The sequence below is a fragment of the Equus asinus genome, chromosome 2, assembly GCF_041296235.1.
Source record: "Equus asinus isolate D_3611 breed Donkey chromosome 2, EquAss-T2T_v2, whole genome shotgun sequence".
NCBI classification, from domain to species: domain Eukaryota; kingdom Metazoa; phylum Chordata; class Mammalia; order Perissodactyla; family Equidae; genus Equus; species Equus asinus.
Genome location: NC_091791.1, coordinates 28,001,623 through 28,020,638, shown reverse-complemented (window position 1 = coordinate 28,020,638; position 19,016 = coordinate 28,001,623). Strand labels below are relative to the sequence as shown.

The 19,016-nt window shown below is 52.7% G+C and overlaps 3 protein-coding genes across 18 annotated transcripts in view; 2 read left to right on the top strand and 1 right to left on the bottom strand.

The window, feature by feature from the left end:
- The first annotated feature begins 3,723 nt into the window (after window positions 1-3,723).
- On the top strand, window positions 3,724-7,128 carry LOC123275671 (very long chain fatty acid elongase 3-like). Of its 3 annotated transcripts, none has more exons than XM_070484594.1 (4): window positions 3,724-4,242; window positions 5,159-5,290; window positions 5,959-6,110; window positions 6,362-7,128. In XM_070484594.1, exons 1-4 carry the CDS (start codon window positions 4,142-4,144, stop codon window positions 6,787-6,789), a joined length of 813 nt encoding a protein of 270 aa, XP_070340695.1. In that variant the 5' UTR covers window positions 3,724-4,141; the 3' UTR covers window positions 6,790-7,128. The 3 variants fall into 3 exon arrangements, with proteins under 3 accessions (XP_070340695.1, XP_070340698.1, XP_070340705.1); XM_070484597.1 differs by having other exon boundaries at window positions 3,882-4,242; window positions 5,214-5,290; XM_070484604.1 differs by having other exon boundaries at window positions 3,934-4,067.
- A 170-nt stretch (window positions 7,129-7,298) lies between these two features.
- On the bottom strand, window positions 7,299-18,875 carry LOC106837869 (pituitary homeobox 3). Of its 5 annotated transcripts, none has more exons than XM_070484438.1 (6): window positions 18,664-18,875; window positions 17,933-18,092; window positions 11,077-11,240; window positions 9,603-9,732; window positions 9,228-9,430; window positions 7,299-8,685 (listed from the first exon to the last, which is right to left on the bottom strand). In XM_070484438.1, the coding sequence occupies exons 2-6, from the start codon at window positions 18,069-18,071 to the stop codon at window positions 8,098-8,100; spliced, it is 1,224 nt and encodes a 407-aa protein (XP_070340539.1). In that variant the 5' UTR covers window positions 18,072-18,092; window positions 18,664-18,875; the 3' UTR covers window positions 7,299-8,097. The 5 variants fall into 5 exon arrangements, with proteins under 5 accessions (XP_070340539.1, XP_070340542.1, XP_070340559.1 ...); XM_070484441.1 differs by having other exon boundaries at window positions 11,077-11,163; window positions 18,664-18,800; XM_070484458.1 differs by lacking the exon at window positions 17,933-18,092 and having other exon boundaries at window positions 18,664-18,870.
- Window positions 8,934-19,016, top strand: part of GBF1 (golgi brefeldin A resistant guanine nucleotide exchange factor 1) — a 128,356-nt gene continuing 118,273 nt past the window's right edge. For 2 of the 10 annotated variants that reach the window (XM_014851764.3, XM_070484302.1), the window contains exon 1: window positions 8,934-9,047. In XM_014851764.3, coding sequence (XP_014707250.3) covers window positions 8,947-9,047 — 101 coding nt within the window. In that variant the 5' untranslated portion in view covers window positions 8,934-8,946. The remainder of the gene's footprint in view (window positions 9,048-19,016) is intronic. The other 8 variants (XM_070484317.1, XM_014851739.3, XM_070484324.1 and 5 more) reach the window with 6 other exon arrangements.

Sequence of the window (19,016 nt, the reverse complement as noted above, 5' to 3'; positions counted from 1 at the left end):
CATTTGGGACTAGGTGGTGGAGCCAGGGTGGTAAAGAAAATATATGACTAGTCTTACTCCACTGGTAGAAACACAATACTGGCAGGCAGTTTGGGTCAAGTCCTGTGGGTGGAAGACAAAGAAGAAAAGGGTTGTCCCTGTCTGAAACAGATTAGGCTTTGGCAGGGCAAGTGACTTTAGAGCTAGGAGCAAACAATGACTAACATTTGTCCAGGTGAGAAAAAGATGTCTGGGGAGAGGGAACAATATATAGAGAGATAAGGGAGTTGAAAACCCTAAAAATATAGTACTTGTGTTATGGAGTTGTGACTCTTCCATTACAGCTAAAATGTAGAATGCTGGGGCTGAGGGATGATGGGACATTGGCTGGAAAGGAAGGGCCAGGACTAACCTCAGGAATTTGACCTTTGTCCGGAAGATTTTTTTGTTTTTAAAAAGGAATGACATGAGCTAATGTGTGTTTTAGAAACACCTTTCTGGCAGCTAATCAGAGGTAGATTCGGGGACACTGGAGTCTATAAGATGAGCCTATCTGTGTCATTAGCCACTTATCAAGGGTCAGAGATAGGACTAAGGATAAACTTTTTGTGTAGTATGCACATTAACTCTTTATCTGTCCCACATAAAACTATATTCCCATTTCATGACTGTCCTTTAAAAAATTTTTAAATTATGGTAAAATATACATAACATAAAATCTACCATCTTAACCATTTTTATGTGTTCAATTCAGTATTGTTAAGTCCATTCACACTATGGTGCAACCAATCACCAGATCATGACTTTCCTTTATTTTAATTTAATTGAGTTTCATTAAAAAAGAAGTTGAAATTTCTACAAATTCACTTTTTCTGGTAATAATTACTGATGTTTGCTCAATCCTTTACATCGTATAATGCTCTTTAATATATATGATTTCATTCGATCCTCATAAACATCTTTCTGAGGTGGATACTGTCCGCATTTTACAGAGGAGAAAGCTGAGATCCAGAGATAAAAAGACCAGACAAGCTTGCTGTGTCCTGGAGAAGCAAAGAGTGTCGCCCAGATTTGTAGGCTGAGGATTTCATCCATTCAATAATTCATGCAACAGATATTACCTGATGACCTACGATAAGCTCAGTGTTACGAGAATGATGTTGAGCAAAATAGATATAGTCTCTGCCTTTATGGAGCTCAAGGACTAGTAGGGGAAATAGGCACTCATCAAGAAATAATAAAAATAACAGAGTAATGGTAAACTCTCATTGAAAGAAGGAAATAGCACGCTACGAGAGCAATTCTTATATAATATGGTACCAGACCAAGTCCAAGGGTCAGGGAAGGTTTCCCCTAGGAAGTAATTTCTAGAGATTTCTCTTCTCCTTCCCCTTTTCCAACACCACCCCTTCCCCAAGCCTCGCCATTAAACTTCACAGGGAAAGACAGTGGAAAATATCTTCATTTAAGAGAAAACAAGGACTGAGTATACATATTCTGTATGCATCTGTAAACCTCCCAAAGTGATTCACCCTAACATTTCCATGTGTCTACTTTACAATACCATTGTAAACTTTCATTGACACTATCTGACTTTCATACTGACGCCAACCTCGTGAGGTAGGCAGGCAAGTACGACTATCTACATTCTACTCATGAAGAATGGGAGTCTCAGAGACATCAGGTAACTTGCCTGAAATCACATGACTGCTTAATGGTGGAGCTGGGATTTGAATCCAGGTCTCGTAACACCTAGACGCTTATTTTTCTTATAATATTCGTTCTTTCATTTATTCATCCATCCACCAAACATGTGCTGATCGCCTTCTGAGTCAGGCTATGAATGGAGCAATCAAGAGCCGCTGAAGGGTTTTAAGAAGGAAAGCAGCATGATCCAGTTTAAGTTTTAGAGCCCTCTTCTGGATTAGAGGACAGAAAGTGGTGGTTTTCAAAGTATGGTCTGGGGCCACCTCCTGGGTTAAAATCTCTGGGGTTGGGGCTCAGGAATCTTATGATCAGCCAGCTTTGGAAAGAATTATTTTCTGATTCTAGCACTCTATTAGAGAAGGAGGTGGTGCAACCAATCACCATGACTAACGGAGTGGCTGTGGTAACCCGGTGAGAGGTGAGGCAATACAGAGACAAAGGGATGCCCTTGAGAGTCATTTAGATAGCACGGACAAGACTGTCCACTCCACCCTTCCCTGGACAAGGACTGAGGTTCACGGAAGTGAAGTTGGGATCCTCACCTGGGTCCTCTGGCTCCAGAGCCTGTGGGCTTTGCTGCACATAGCCATTAATAGCCACATCTTCATTTTAAATATTTTATATGTATTCCTCTTAGCACTTGTTTTGCAAATCTCCATGTTATCTCAAACTGCCTTCAAGCTTTGTATTTCTCCCTCACTTTCATAAAGCCTAGGAGAGGAATAAACGACAGACAAGTAAGGCCTTAAAAGTTTTAAAAAGTTTGTTTCGTAGCATTTTTCACAATAGCTAAGACATGGAAGCGACCTAAGTGCCCATTGACTGATGACTGGATCAAGAAGATATGGGGTGGGGCTGGCCCGGTGGCTGAGTGGTTAAGTTCGGGCGCTCCGCTGCAGGCGGCCCAGTGTTTCATTGGTTCGAATTCTGGGCGCGGACATGGCACTGATCGTCAAACCACGCTGAGGCAGCGTCCCACATGCCACAACTAGGAGAACCCACAACGAAGAATGTACAACTATGTACTGGGGAGATCTGGGGAGAAAAAGGAAAAAAAATAAAAATAAAAATCTTTAAAAAAAAAGAAGATATGGGGTATATATATACAATAGAATACTACTCAGCCATAAACAGGATAAAATCGTCCCATTCACAACAACATGGATGGACTTGAGGGTATTATGTTAGGCGAAATAAGCTAGATAGAGAAAGACAACCTCTCATCTTTCTCACATGTGGAAGATAAACAAACACATGGACAAAGAGAACAGATTAGTGGTTACCGGGGGAAGGAGGGTTGGGGGGTGGGCACCAAGGGTGAAGTGGCACACCTACAATACGACTGACAAATAATAATGCACAACTGGAATTTCACAGGCTTGTAAACTATCATAACCTCAATAAAAAATAAAATAGAAAAAAATATTTGTTTCTTTGGGGCTGGGTACACAGACAAGGAAAAAGTAGATTTGATTAGACAAGTACAGCCTGGGGGAGACAAAAGCAGGGCACTCATACCCCAGGAGGCCTCCAGGGAACCTGAAGGCAGTAATCCCAGAAGCCCAGAGGGTGAGCCCATTTCCTCCCCAAGCTTATTATGAGGTATCAGGCTGGAGCAGTTCCGGAATTCAGAAAACCGTAAAGAAACCACAACCTAAACAACCATCTCCCCAAACATCAACGTCAACAACCCTAACAATAAAATTTGTTAAAATTCATCTCCCTCCCACCCACAACCAAACGTGAAGGAGGCAGATGGAATTACGACAGAGGCTCTTTGCTGCCCCTTCCCGGGCCTGATTCATCCGCATTCCAGACCTGGGTTTCCTAGGGTCTCAGGGAGGCGGGAAACTGACATCCCAGTTTCTGGATGGGGGCTCCAGAGGTTGAGGACACCTCTACTCTTTCCTCAGGTCGGGATTAATGCAAACCGAAGTAAACGCTATAGTTGGCAGGGCCAGAAGAAGACGGGCCTGTCCCGGTACGTGGCAAGGCCAAAAGGGCTAAACCAACCAGCAGGTGGGAGCGCAGGCGCTCGGAGCGAAAAGGATGGGAAAGTGGGCGCGGCGAGGGCCTACGACCGGTATTTGGGATGGAGCCTGCGAGGCGCCTAGGGGAGGCTCCCTTGAGGGTGAGCAATCCGAGAGCGGGCTGCTGCCCAGGGGCGGGACAGGGGCGTGTCTTGGTCGAGATTGGATACCCGCCGGGCGCAGGGAGGGGGCGTCGCGCCGCCTGGCTCCGCCGCTTTGCAATTCCGCGTTGTATACCCCAGTGGCGGCCGCGGAGGAAGCGGGCTGAGCTGCAGCGGCCGGCCTGAATCCGACGCTCCTCCGTTTCCCGCGGAGTTCCTTGATCCTTGGCTCGTTCCGTCCCGCCCCAAGGTTCGCTGTATCCTTGGTCCTCTAACCTCTTTCCCAGCTCCCGAAGCCCTCGACCTCAACGTCTGCAGAACGAAATGGTCACAGCCATGAATGTGTCAGAGGAAACAGGGCAGGTGTTACAGCCCTACAGCTTTGAGCTGTTCCGGGACATGAGGCCCTTTTTGGAGGAGTACTGGTGAGACCGGCGGAAGGGGAAGGGCCGTGCCAGGGGCCCGACCCTGATGACTGCTAGTTGGGGTGGTGCGGGGGGAGGCGCTGAACGCCTGCAATGATTTTCTTAGAGAGCAAAGGTATCAGACTCTCCTGTACTGGCTCCACATCTCCGCTGTCCAAGGTGCAAGTGGTGTGGCCCCTCAAAGAGATTAAAGCTGGGGGAAAGAGAAAAAGGCAGAAATAGAGGATGGGCTGAGGAATGTGGGAGGAGACGGAAACCAAGGGGAAAGAATGTAGTGAGAACTGGCCTCTGAGGAATGGGGGTTATCTGAATTCCTTCTCCCACCCACCTTGGAAGCGACTCTTCTCCGTCCTTCGTGGCCGCGCCTGCACAGTGCTGGCGTCCAGGGACAGCCTGCCCTTGACAATTATCACGATGTTTCCCAAATGCTCCACCGTCCCTGCTGTGGAGAAGGAGGCAAAGCCAGGGAGGTCTTCGAGGATTTCCCCAGGCTCTCTGGCTTTGCCCTAAAGCTTCTCAGAGGTGTTCATGGGCTGTCTTTGTGACCTAAGCAGGCAGAGCTTTTGCCACATTCTTCTTACCCCACGGGGCGTGGGTTGCTTCTAGGCTGGGCCAGCAGCCAAGTCACCCACTCCCAACCCCACTGAGAGAGCAATAAGCATAGAAACCTTGGATGTAGTCCCTGGCCTGTGCTAGGTATTTTATAAATATTAACAGTGTCAGGAGAGGAGTCTTATTCCCCCTTTACAGATAAGGAAACTGAGGCTCAGAGAACTAAGTAGGTTTTCCAGTGTCACACTGCTAGTAAACGGTAGAGTGGGACTCCAACCGAGAGCACTCACCTGGAGAGTTGAGTGGGGATTCCTCTAACCGGCACCCACCCATGGGCCCATCCCCTCTGCCTTCTGCCTGCCAGGGCAGCCTCATTCCTCGTAGTTCTGATCTACCTGCTGCTCATCTTTGTGGGGCAGAACTACATGAAGGCACGGAAGGGCTTCAGCCTGCGGGGGCCTCTCATCCTTTGGTCCTTCTGCCTTGCAGTCTTCAGGTAAGACACTCCTCCCCCGACTTCCCGCCTATCCTGTAGGCTAGAGACCCTCATTTTATCCCTAAAAGCTTTCTAGAAACCTCAGTTGCATCAGCTCTCCAAGCTGCCCCCTAACTCACTCCCTATCCCATCCTCTCAGCTCTAGCTCCCCTCCCCAGCTTCCACCCTTCTCCCATGTTACCCTGTTTTCCTTCTTCCCCAGGCTCCAAGCTGGCAGTCTCTGCTCTCTCGTGCTCATGAAGTCTGTGGACTTCCAACAAATTTCTCCAGCCTCTAATACTCTCAGCATCTAACAGCCTCTCCTAAGACCTTCCAACAACTTCCCCAGCCCCTCCTTCCCAAATTTCCTCGCCCAAACTACTTCGATCTCCCTCATCCTTCCCCCCCGCCCCCCGCCATGCTCCTACCCATCCCAAGAACCCTATTTCCTAACTCACCTTTCAGTCCTGTCCTCCAGCATTCCCTGGTCCTTTCCCAGCCCTCCTCTCCTCTCCATTACTGGTTGGATCTACGAGATTGGGCTCAGGATCTCAGAAGCTGTGACCCATCTCCCCTGGAAGGGTGGAGAGGTGGCGGAGCTTGGGACAGTGACCTGACCAGGCTGAGGGGGGAGGGGGGATTGGTATCTGGGGATGACCCTTACACCTTTTTCCTCTGTCCCATATCAGCATCCTGGGGGCAGTGAGGACATGGAGCCATATGGGGATCCTGCTACTCAGGGGGAACCTAGGTCAAACTGTGTGCTTCTCCAGCCACATCCAAGATCCCGTAGTCAGATGCTGGTCCTGCCTCTTTCTTTTCAGCAAGATCATTGAACTTGGTGAGTGGCAAGGCTTTGTTTCTCAGGTGCCCAGTCAACTGCGTCCCTCCTCAGGGACCCCTCACCCATCACATGGAGAGTCCCTTCCCCACCCCTGGGTCCTAACAACACCTCTCACCCAAGCCCCTGTTCAAACTCTGACATAAAGACGCCTCTCCCCGTCCTGAGAATTTCCCCCATGCCCCCAAATCCAATGCCGACGGTGGTCCCAACACTGGGTGGTATGCCAGCTATGACTCCCTGTTTCCCAGGAGACACGGCCTTCATCATCCTGCGTAAGCGGCCGCTCAGCTTTGTGCACTGGTACCACCACAGCACAGTGCTGCTGTACACGAGCTATGGCTACAAGGACAAAGTGTCTTCAGGCGCCTGGTTCATGACCATGAACTACGGTGTGCATGCCATCATGTACACCTACTACACTCTGAAGGCTGCCAAAGTAACAGCTCCCAGGTGGTTTCCCATGCTCATCACCAGCCTGCAGATCCTGCAGATGTTTATGGGAGCCTTTGTTAGCATCCTGAATCACATCTGGAGACAGGATCCGGGATGCCACAGCACATCGGAACAGCTCTTCTGGTCCTGCGTCTTGTATATAACCTATTTCATCCTCTTTGCCCGCTTCTTCCATCAAACCTACCTAATGCCCAAGGTCAAAGCCAAGACCAAGAGCCAATGAAGGGTTGGATAAAAAGAAGGATCCCCAGGCTCTCTCTTCCCCAGGGCACTGAGGGGCTCAGCTTAGGTTTGGGAGAATGGTTAGGACGCCTTCCCTGCATGGTTTCCCCATGGGATGTGTGCCCCACGGTGGTAGGAAGTTATGACAGACAAGAAGCATCGCCCCTGGGATGAGGGTGTGATCTAGTACTTTGATATTTCTGTGTCTAATGTGAAGGCCAAGCAGGCCCTAGGATGGGAGTGAGACTGAGGAAGATCCCCAGAGCTGAGTTATTTATATTTCTATCCATAAATCTTTCTTCCTCTTGCCCTATTTTTTTAATTAAACATTTCAACGAGGGTTTTGGAGTTTTTGGATTTGAGGGAAGAAGGGGACTGCTGCGATGGGAGAGGGGTGCTGGCAGTGGGATGAGTAGTGGGTGAGATGCCTAGGAGGGTGTGTGGAAGGATGAGAGGCACACACACAAACACTCAATAAAAATCCTAGGCCTGGTAGGCGCTTAATAAATGTCCGTTACAAACCAGAATTTTATTGCTGTTAGAGACCCAAGTCCCTCACAGGAACAGTGAGAAACAGGTGCAGAAAGGCAGAGTAACTTATCTAATGTCGTAGGCTTCTTAGGTTGCAGAATTGACACCTGCAAGTAAGCGTTCGAGAGCTGACCTTCCAGTTATTCTCCATGAGGCCACGAGGTGGCGCCGCAGCACCAGCTTTGGCCAACGCCGGCCGAGTAGCTAATCCTCAAGCCATGCATACATACACGCACGCGTGCGCCCCTCTGCTCCAGGAATCCCCAGGCTTCCCCATCCTGATGTTAGCGACTGAGAGGGACTGAAGCCCTAGAAGCCTGGGCCTTCACCTCTTTCCTGTACACCCAGCTCTCCTTTAGACATGGGGCGTGGGGGGTGGGAGGCGTGGGGGGGGGGGGCGTGGGGGCCGGCGGTGAGCTCAACCGCAACTCTGAATCATCAGGCCTTTGACAGTCCGCGCACGTTTATTTCAGTCATCTTTGAAAACGGGGGAGGGAGAGTCTGGAGAAGGCGGGGTGGGCCAAGGGTGAGTTGGCCCCCGGGGAAGTGGTCCCTGTTCCTGGCCTTAGTCCCAGGGGCGCGGAGCGTGTGTAGAGCCCAGTCCACCCCTCAGGGCTGGGAGGGGGAAGGCTCTCTCCTGAGCCGGCCGCCCTCTCCAGCTGCGCCAAGCGCCCCTCTCAGACCCCGGAGCGAGGGCAAGCCACTCAAGACGACCCCAGGCCGGGGAGGCCGTGAATTATTAGCCCCGCCCTCGAGGAGGATCCACGGGCCGGGCAGCTCATACAGGCCGTTCTACGGCGTACTGGCACGGACTGAGGTTGGCGGCCGGGGGCGGCCCGGGCACGGCGGGGTAGCTGAAAGAGGCGTGCTGTTTGGCCTTGAGCCTCAGGCTGGCCAGACTCGAGTTACACGGGTCCCGATATACGTAGGGGGAGGAGGCGGCTGCAGCTGCGGCTGCCGCGGCCGAGGCGTAAGGGCAGGACACTGCCCCAGAGGACACTGCCGCCGGAGCCAGCCCGGGGGGCCCCCCGCCCAGGCCCTGCAGGGCCCCGGGACCTGGCACGGTGCCCGGGGCGGCCGCAGCCGACGGCACCATGGAGGCGGCGATGGAGCTGGGTGGCGAGAAGACGGGCTGCGAAGCCAGAGGCCCCACGTTGACCGAGTTGAAGGCGAACGGGAAGGTCTTGGCTGCGAGCGGCGGGCCGAGCGCCTTGGGCGGCCAGTTCCCGTACGAGTAGCCGGGGTACACCTCCTCGTAGGGCGGCACCAGCCCCCCGAGCGGCGCCGCGAAGCCGCCCTTGCACAGCTCCGCCTGCTGGCTGCGCTCGCGCTTTCGCCACTTGGCGCGCCGGTTCTTGAACCACACCTGCGGGCATGGGAGAAAGGCCGTCAGGGCCCGGAGCCGAGCGGGGGACCCGGACCGGGGCAGCGCGGCCGGTGGGTGGGTCGCCCAGACGGGGCTTCAAGCCGGCGCCGTCCTGAGGATCAACCAGATGTGGTGGCTGGAGACGGGAATGAGCGTCGTGGAGAAGCCCGAGGAGTGCACGGAGTCAGGGAGCTGAGAACAGAAGCAGTGGGCGGCAGGGCTGAGTCCGGGGCGACGCGGTCTGGGGAGGGGACTAGCAGGATGGGGTCAAGGAAGGGTGAAGAGGAGAACAAGAGACAGCGTCAGGGTAGAAGAAACGCACGGCCTGGAGTGAGAGCGTGGAGCAAGAGCAGCGCTCGGAGGTTGGTGGAAAGAAGGGCGTGTGCGGCAGTGGACCGGGGCCCGGGGCGTGGGGTGTTGGGTCCGGGGATGGGGCAGGCAGAGCAGAACCACAGGCCGCTGGTGCCGGAGCTAGTCGCTGCGCGGCGCGCGAGAGGGAGGCTCGGGGGAGGGGGAGGGTTGCAGGTCTGGGACGGCTGTACCCGCACGCGGGCCTCGGTGAGGTTGGTCCACACGGCGATCTCTTCGCGCGTACTCATGTCGGGGTAGCGGTTCCTCTGGAAGGTCGCCTCCAGCTCCTGCAGCTGCTGGCTGGTGAAGTGCGTGCGTTGCCGCCGCTGTTTCTTCTTCAGCGAGCCGTCTTCCGGGGAGCCGCCGGGCAGCGAAGCCGAAGCCTTCTCCGAGTCTGGGGGCCGGGTGCGGGCCAGGTCACAGGGCGCCCAGGCCTGCGCGGATTCTCTGGCTGGGGGACCTCCTCCACCGCCCGCTCGCTCGCACCCGGGCTTCCGCTCCCGGGTCCCACCCTGAGCAAGGATTGAGCTGTTATCTCCCCCACGCCCAGAAGGGGGCGCGCTCACCGCTGTGCTCTTGGCCCTTGCAGCCGTGTTCTGGGAGGGCGGGGTGGGGAGTGCCGGCATCCGACAGCGAGAGGGCCGGGCTGCGGGCCTCCGCCTCGCTGAGCAGGCCAAACTCCATGGAGGGAGGACTCTGGAGGGAAGAGAAGACACAACAGGTTAATGGGACTAAAATCTCTGGCTTATCCAGTTCCCAAGAGTGTTTCCCCACAAGTTCACTGTGCCCTTTCTCAGCCACGGACGTAAAGCTACCTCTGTGCGGGGTGCCCTGGGATAGAAGGGGGCAACAGCAGCCCAAGGGCAAAAAGGTGTACACTCAGAGGTCTTATGTACGGATATACATGCTAGACTTAGTTCTCTTCACTGCTGGGCGCCTAGAACTGTGCTTGATGCGCAGTTGGTGGTGATAGTGATTGAATTAATGAAGACTACTACTATCGCACATCTTCAAAACTTTAATTCCCTCTCACATGAATGCCCAATATCCCCATAAACTCATACATGCCCCTTGGCCAATCACACCGGAGATGCAGCCGGAACCTCTGCTATTCACTGTCCAGTGGGACAGATTTAATTTTAGACCAGGCCTGATATTTCTCCCACAAGGATAGTCACTGCTCTCATTTGTGAGTACTCCCTTGTACATTCACTTCATCATCTCTCCCTTCACAGGAATACGTTAGTCTTAAGCATTATCACCGTTTTTCAGGTGAGGAAACTGTGTCTGGAAGTAACAATTAAGGTCACAGAGCTTGTAAGTAGTGGAACTGGGACCTGAAGCATGTCTGGGAGACTCCTAAGCTAGTGCTTTTTCTTTTTCTTTTTTTTTTCTTTTTTTGTTTTTTTGAGGATGATTAGCCCTGAGCTAACATCTGCTGCCAAGCCTCCTCTTTTTGCTGAGGAAGCCTGGCCCTGAGCTAACATCCGTGCCCATCTTCCTCTACTTTATATGTGGCACGCCCACCACAGCATGGCTTGCCAAGTGGTGCTGTGTCCGCACCTGGGATCTGAAGCAGTGAACCCCGGGCCGCCGAATTGGAACCTGTGCACTTAACCGCTGTGCCACCAGGTCAGCCCCCTAACGCTTTTTATTTGCTTGCTTTTTCAAGTGGTCTTCTTTGGGGCCCTATCGGAAACCCCCTGAAGGACTGGGACTCGGGGCTAGCCTCAGGGATAGAACTCTAGCCTGGCCTTGCTGGGTCTGCTTCAACTCAGGCAGCCCTGCCTTTGTCTGTCCTGTTTATGCCTTCTGGAGAGATTTCATTTGAAGAAAGCCTTCCAGGATCAAAAACAAGTTTGAAAATCACTAGGGGTTCCCATCCTGTCTGCTTCTATGTCTCCAGACACACATCGCATCACACTAGTCACTGTTCCACTCTCATGCATGGCCTTTACTAGGCCCACCCCAGGCAGTAGACATGTGCTTCTTAATACCACCTTCCTACCCTATCCCAAACCTTCCTATCCCAAACCTCACCTGACGTTGCCCAGGCACCTGCCTGGGTCCCTCTCCAAGTCTTCCCTGCAGGGTCCTCTTTCCCGCTGACTCTCCCAGGCCTCTTTGCTGGGAGGAAGGGAAAGGGGCACCAGTGGGTCTCAAGAACTCCGGATGCCTCTTGGTCAGAGCAGAACCAAAGCAGGCTAGGGAAAAAGAACAGGGGTGAAGAGCTGGGTGGGAGGGGTTCATGTGCCTCCCCATTAACAGGGACTTAATGCAGGCTGTGCAAGGTGGCATTAATGTGGTGGATTAGCCTTGATTGAGATGTATGTCATTTGGCTGCTCTGAATTTATTAGGAGCCTTTCTCAGGGAGGCGCAGATGGGCAGCGGCCTGTATTTGCACATGGTAATGCCCCCTCAACCAGCTCAGAGGTGACAGCTGCCCTCCGCCCCCTAAGTGAGATTGGGGGTGGGACAGAGGTCAAGGCAGGAGGTTGAGAAACAGTCCCTGTTCTTTCCACAGGCAGAGGGGCCTAGACCTTGGACCTTTTCCTAGGGTTGGAGAGGCAGAGCTGAAGGGAACCCTGGAAGGAAGGAAAGAAGTCAGGCCAGCTGTGGGGGTGCTCAGCTTACCTCCCCTTCCAGGTCTGAGGTCAGGAGCTAGGGGCTTGGGGCTGGCCCAGTGATGCTCTGATAGAAGAGAGGTGCCCTTGGGAGAGACCTGTGGCAGCCTTGACTAATAGCTCTTCCCAAATAGCTGGGCAGACTTAGAACTGACAGCTAGAAAAAGGGGTGCTCTGAAGTCTCCTCTCACTTTATATCCAAGATGCGCTCAAAATGCAAAGAATGCCCCTGAGTTCTCCAGAGGCCACGAGAGCAACACAGAGCAGGGAAAAGAGGGACACTTGGCTTCGCCTGTAGGGAAAGCTAAATCCACCACTGCCATTCATCCTTCCAGTCTGCTTTGACTCTAGACTTCCAATTTTCCAAACTCCCTTTCCCCCAGCATTCCATACCTGTGTGTCCTGGTTTCACCCTTTATTTCAGCAGAGGGAGGCAGGGTGAGGAGAGATAAGGGCCAGAGTAAAAAATGAGGCAGAGAAAGCAGAGTTCAGGCTGTGTGTTCCCAGAGACAGACAGACACACATGGGCCCCCACTCAGACAAAATAAGCACTTGGACTTGGAGTTAGAGGCGTACAAACACACACTCTCCCACACATGCGCTCCCACATTCAGGCAGACAGACATACACCGTCACACAGTCTCCTCTCTCTGTGACAGGGACAGCTGCCTTGGCTGTTTTGGAGCTAGCCACTACCCTTCCCCCTCCCCTTCCTGGCCCCTCTGAACCTCAGCTTTCAGTCCCAGGAACTAAGGACTCTGTTGGGGAGGAGGAGGCCAAGGGGCCAGGGGAGTGGTCTACATTCAGTGGCTGCTGAGGAGAGCCTGTTTGACTGAGTGGGGAGAAGGCATGAGAATGCTGGAGGAAGAGGATGGGGTGGGAGTGGGGCCAGAAACTGCTCAGGCCCCTCTTAGGGAAGTAATCTGGTATAGCCCAAAGAAATTCAGTTTGGAGTTAAAAGATCTGGGTTCATGTCCTGGCTCCCCAGCTTACTAGCTGTGCATACTTGGCAAATTACTTTACCTCTCTGGGCATATTTTTTCATCTCTAAAAGGGAGATCATAATCTCTTGCTTAACTACCTTCAGTATTGTTATGAGGTTAAAATAAAACATAACATGTAAAAATGGATAAGGATAAAACTCTATCCAAGTATTTTTTTTTTCCTCAATCATTGAACAGATGTTTATTTGGCACCTTCTATGAGCTAGGCATTGAGTAAGGCACGGAGGATAGAGTGGTAAATAAGACCTCATCCTTGTCTCTGCCCTTGCTTAAGTGGCTCACTTCCCTAGACCCTTTATTTCCCAGTGAAGAATTCTCTGGTGAATAAAGATGAGTATGCTGCATTTTAGAGAGAGATGCAATGTGTGTTGTGAGCACTCTGTGCCAAACATAAAGGAAGTCCCAGGCAATAAGGTGAGAGCCAAATGAGCAGAGTGATCCAAGCTGGGAGCCAGTTTGGGGACCAAGGATTGGTAAAGGGAAGAATAAAGTCTTCAGGCTCTTGACCGGGTTAGTAATAGCAGAGAGAGGGGATGAAGCTGAGACCGTGAAACTGAAAAGGCAAGAACACTATAGCCAGGCAGGCAATAGAGATAGAGGGTGGGGGCATAGGCCTCTGGCAGACTCATGTCTGGGTGGGCTGGTCAGGCAGAGGCTGGGGGTGCCAAGCTGTTGTCTGAGCTGGAGACCGGCTGGCTGAAGATTAAGCTCCCCTCAAGTTGCTGGGGGTCAGGAAGCAGGGGAGTTGGGTCTGAGGCCAGGGACTTCGCCTCCCTCAGTGGACAGGTTTGGAAGCAGTAGGTCTGGAAGCCTCAGGTTTGGTGAATGCTGGTAGGAAATACCAGACAGGGCCAAAGAGAATCAAGAGATAACAATAATGCTGAGTCCAACTCTGGGATGGGCTGTCTGCCCCACTTCTGGCCTTTCTGACACACCCTTAAGGGCCCAGGCACTACTGGTGTGAGGGTGGCAATCCCACCCTTAGGGAGAATACAGGGCCTACAGGCATTCTCTGATTCTGAAGTACAGGCTGGAATTACAGGAAGCTGTCATGGATGGCAGCAAGAACAAAACAACCAAGATACACTAAGGTGGAGAGCAGAGACTGTCACAGGCCAGAGAGGCCATAGTGGGGAGGCCATGGTTTCCAAGGGACAAAAGCTCATGGCAAGAAGGCAGCTGCCTTGTGACTTGAAGCCAAAGAGTAAACCATGGCCACAGCCAGAGAGCCCCCAAGTAGTTGCAATAATAATGCCCAAGGCAGGAGGCAAACCCTGGAACTGAAATGGGAGAAAATTTTCCCTTGCAGGGACTGAATGAAGAGGAAGATAAGAGGGGATGGAGTTGTGATGCTGTGGCTCAGCTCGGCAAGCAGCAAGTTGGTGAATAGGTATAAACCAGGGCCCTAAACTAGTATGGAACTATCCCATAAACCTGAAACTGAAGTGAGGCCCTTAGGCGCACACAGCATCATGTTTATTAGGGATGCTGAGCACCCAAACTGTCTGGTCTCCTTAACTGCAGTGAGCAAATGGGAGCAAATGAAGACAGCTATAGACAAGGTTCACAGTCCCAAGAGGAAACCCTAAGACTCAGATGGAGGCAGCAATGATTCCATGCACTGAATTTATCAAGGGGTAAATCAGGGATCAGAGAAGTCGGCCCCCACACCCTTCCCTCCCTTCCTTCCTACTTTCCTTCAGCAAGTGTTAGGTGCTTAAACAGATCCCCAAGAATGGTAAGACACAGACCCTAACTTCTAGGAGCCTACAGTCTGGGAAGGCAAACAGAGCACAGGATGGAACGAACGCTGGGCTGCACGGGCCTGATTCTCAGATTGGGGAGATCAGAGAAATGGAAGCCCATGTAAGATGGTATCAAGTTTGGGGGCTGGGAGAATGTAGCACATGGCTGAGCTGGGGACTGGGAAGGCAGAGAAGGGGCAGAGGCTTCTAAGTAATAGAGCAGTATTGGGAATGAGCTGGCAGTTTCAGAGGGCAACAGGGAGCCTAGCTTGTCCGGGGTCCCAGTGTAGGCAATGGGAAATCATCAGAGAAAAATGCATCAGGCTGAGGGGGCCTCCAATGAGGGGCAAGGGTGGTATTTCAGGTTTGATACAGCCTAGGCTACAGCATCTCCAGCTTTTCCATCAAAACACCCCTAAGCCTAGTAAGAGAATATCACCCTGGGAAACTAGGCGCACAACCTGAAACAGCTGCTACCAGTATGAAATTTCTTTGTGATCTCCAGCCTTCTGTTAAAAATTGAAGCTAATTTTGCATTCTACTCTATACTTAAATTGTGTCTGTTTTAATATAAAAATAAAGTTTTCTCTCCAAATCTCCAAGTGACATCTTCAAGTGACATCGCCACGCCAGGAAGATAGGCCATGTTTAGCATCATGGGAGCCTCTCCCACTCCTATAACTCCCTCTCCCACCCCACCTCCCCACTGAGGGACATTGCTCCAAGCAGTGGGAGTCACTGGAGTCTTGTAAGCAGGGGAGTGACATAAAAGCAGCATCTTTGGGACCTTTTTTTGGCAATGGTGAGCAGAATGCATTGGGCAGGGGAGAGATAGGAAAGGGAAAATAATACTGAGAGGTGTAAAGTAAAGAAGGGCCCAGGGGGAGGCAATGGAAAAGGAGTGCAGAGAGTTTTGAAAGCAGCTCTTTTTCACTCCACAGCCTATCTTCTTTTCCTTTCTCTCCCCATCACTGTTAGCATGGATCCCTGTTGATGACCATGGGCTAGACACTTTAGATAATCCCAAAGCTCAGGACCTAAAGGACCCTTCAGGTTAGCTGTCATCTCCCTCCCTCACACTCTAGGAAACATCATTTAGAGTAAATGGAGAAGAAAAGATTTGTGTGGCTCCATCCTTCTTTCATGCCCACCCCCAACTCAACTCCAGCCTGTCTCCCCTGCCCTCCCTTCTTGGACCTGGGTTCTGGGCTCATATTCACATCCTTGAGCAGAAGACTGGCAGGGATCAGATCAGGATATCTGGCCTGGTAGAGAAGCTAAGCATTTTGGGAGCTCCCTGGAACTCTTAGAGAGAGGCTTGGGTAGTAGCTGGCTTCTGAAGCCTGGGATAGGGTGTTCCATCTGTCCTTGAGAATCTCCCTGTGTCTGGATCAGGGATGCTCTTAGGCTGATCTAAGACTTGAGACTCCACCTTTCCAAACAAAGATTCTGTGGTTACAAGGAACTTAAGTTTGGGCATAATAATAGCGATAATGCTTCTTATTTCTGTAGTAATTCTCCATTTATGAAGGGCTTTCATATACATGATTTCATTTAACTCTTACAACCATCTTGAGTGGCAGGAATGACCATCCCTATTTCACCTCTAATAAGACAAATTTGTCCAAGGTTACACAGATTGAAGAGATTCGAATCCGGTTCTCCTAAGACCAGGGACTGAGCTCTTCCATTCCTCGCCCCCTCCACCCCAGCAGCCATTTGTGGCTCTGACATGCACTGATCCTCCCAAGCCCTGAAGGATTCCATTTCTATTTCCTGCCTCTACCACTCTCTGGAAATGAGCTCTGGAAGTTTGCTGCCCACTGTGTGCCAAGGAACATTTTCCTATTCATCCTGAGCTTGCATCACTCCAGTTCTAAGAGGCCCCCTCATCTCTGGTTTCAGGATTTGGGGAGCAAACGTCTTCTGCTTATCTAGACCTTTAATTATTTTGTGGCTTTCCATCCTATCTCACCGTCCAGGGGCCTAAACTTTGAAGTCTGCGATCTCCAGCAGACCCTGGCACCCTGTTATGCCGACCAGTCTCTGACCCTTTCTAGGCCCATGACATTCTCCCTAAAAGCCAGTAACTAGACAAGCACTCAGCTAGGTGGTTTTATGCAAGGATGGGAGAAGGTTCTGTCTTTTGTTTCCAGTCTTCTTCATTATAATGCTATTCTCTTTGGCCTTTTTGGCAAAAGCAGATCTTGGGTTAAAGTCTCCAGGGAACCATCTGTAATGACTTCCCTGTTCCTTTCCTGGCTCAGAGCCTTTCATTTCACCCATAAATTCAGTGATTTTCAAAGGTGATGGCAGCACAAGCCCCTGAAAAGGGTATCAGAATGTAGTGGGCGTATTGGGGTGTGACTCTCTATTTATCAAAAGGGGGCAAGGGACAAAAACGGTTGAGAAACAATGTCCTAGCCAGGGATAAGCAAACTTTAAAATTGTGGAATGGAGGTGGGAGTGTGGGGATTGTATTGTATGCCACTCATGGGTGGGAAGTGAGAAAGGGTGAGCCCCACTTGTTTAGATTACTCATCGTTAAACACATCACCTTGCACTTGTCTCCACGAAAACTCAGCCCCCAGCTGGGTTGTTTTGCTCACTTACATAGACTGGGAAAGTTCTCTCTACTCTGTTCCCTTCAGCTTAACAGGGCTCTGGTTAAAGAGCTGGGGTCAGGCTGGGTAGTCACTGTATGGGTCCAAAAGAATCAGGGCCCTTCCCCAGCTACAGGGAAAGCAAACGGGGCAGTTGATAGGGCTGAGACATCCTTCCCAACCAGACTTGGAGGGCCATATAGGCCCCATGTTGACCTCAGAGTTTGGATTCCATGTGTCTCCTTCCTAACTCTTCTCAGCCACCAAGCTGGTGTTGGGATTGGTGGAGCTGAGGAAGCAAAAAGGGAAACAAGACCACAGGGTTTGCTTTCCTAAACGGCTGCAATTTTCTCTTCCAGCCTGGGCTCTTGCTCCTGCCCCTGCAGGGAAGGATTCTCTAGTCTGCTGATACTCAGGCAATGAGTCTGGGGGTGTCTGGTCAGCTGTAACGGTATTAGGGGCTGACTCCGAGTTTGTGAAGGAACTGAGGCTGTCAGGGGCTTGTGCTGGGCTCCTCCTTCCCCTCCCATTGCCCTTTGTGGTTCATTCCTTCCTTCCCTGGTCTTGATTCCCACTGGCATTCCCACCACTGGCTTTCTCTCTTCAAATTTGGGTTCTGGAAGTCTAGGGGTGATGCTTGGATCTAGTCTGGGTTGGAGAGGGCATGTCTCCCAGCGTCTCTCCACCCTAAGGCCAGGCTGCAGCCTTTACTCTCACTCCCTGCTCCCGGCCGCAGTCCCTAGGAACAGAAACAAGTTTGCAAAGTGTGAGCTGGGATTCTAAGCAAACCACCACAGAAACCCCACTGCATATGCAGCAGCTGGGCAGGCGCTGCCCGGTAGATGAATACGCCACTCGGCCAGGGACATTCTGTCCGCCGCTGCCGGACACACGCAGCGCCTGCTCCGAAGAGACCCACCTCGCCGCCCCGGACATTCTGTCCGCTCCGAGCCCCGCGCTCTGCCGACATTCCGTCCGATTCGGTGGCGGCCCCAGGCCGGGACCCATCTGGGCCCTGATATTCCAAGCTGGACACGGCAGACTCGTCGCCTGGTCATTCGGGCTGCCCAGCCTCGGCCCTGCCAACCGCACAGCGGCCATCTGACTCGGTTGCGGCTGGGCTCTCACAACACAGCTCCCATCCCAACTGCGAAGCAGCTGGGAAGAGAAGCGTGTGCCACCAGACGCACCCCTGCTCCCAGCCCCTGGAGTCTGAGCCCCTGCCGAGGGGCGTCGGGTGCTGCCAACTGTCCCTACGCTGGGCAGCCGCCACCAGCTCCCCCAGCTGGCCAGGGCCTCAGCAACCTCTTTCACTCCCTGGCTGCCTGCCTCGCGCCCTCGGGTTCCAGGGCGCTTTCTGGTAATGGTTTCCCGACTCTCTACTCCCTGCTTCGCGGAGCTCCTATCCTGGCTTCATGTCTTCGGCTTCCCTCCGGATCCCCTGAGTCTCCTGTCCCCGAGTCCTGACGCTCAGTTTCCGTTTTCCAAAGTCCTGGCCCCGGGTCTGCAGTCCACCCTCCTAGTCTCGACCCGTTCCCCAGGCACCGTTCCCCGGTTCAGGCGACCCACGTCCTGTTTTAGGGATCCCGAAGTCCAGCCATGGCCCCTCGGCCCTGTGAGCCCCTGTCCCCCGCGTGGTCAAGCACTCACAGTGAGTCCCGCAGCAGGCAGGCTCCCGGCAGCGGCGGCGGCGGCCGCAGTCTGGAGGGCAGGCAGGGGCCAGGGGCCGGGCACCCGGCCGGGGTGGGGGCCGCCCCCCTGTGCCCGGGCCGCCGCTCCGCTCCGACGCTCCTAGACACGCTGAGGGAGGGAGTGAGCCTCGCCGTGGACTGCCACCCAACTCCAGAGCCCATTCACTTTATGGCAACCCAGGGCGCCCCCAACCCGCAGCGGCGAGCCTCTCGCGTCGAGCCCCGCCCCCTTCCAGCTGCGGAGCCCGTGCTCCACCCTTTCCAGCTGTGAATCTTTAGGCCCCGCCTTCGGGGGAGGGGTCCAGCCGGCGC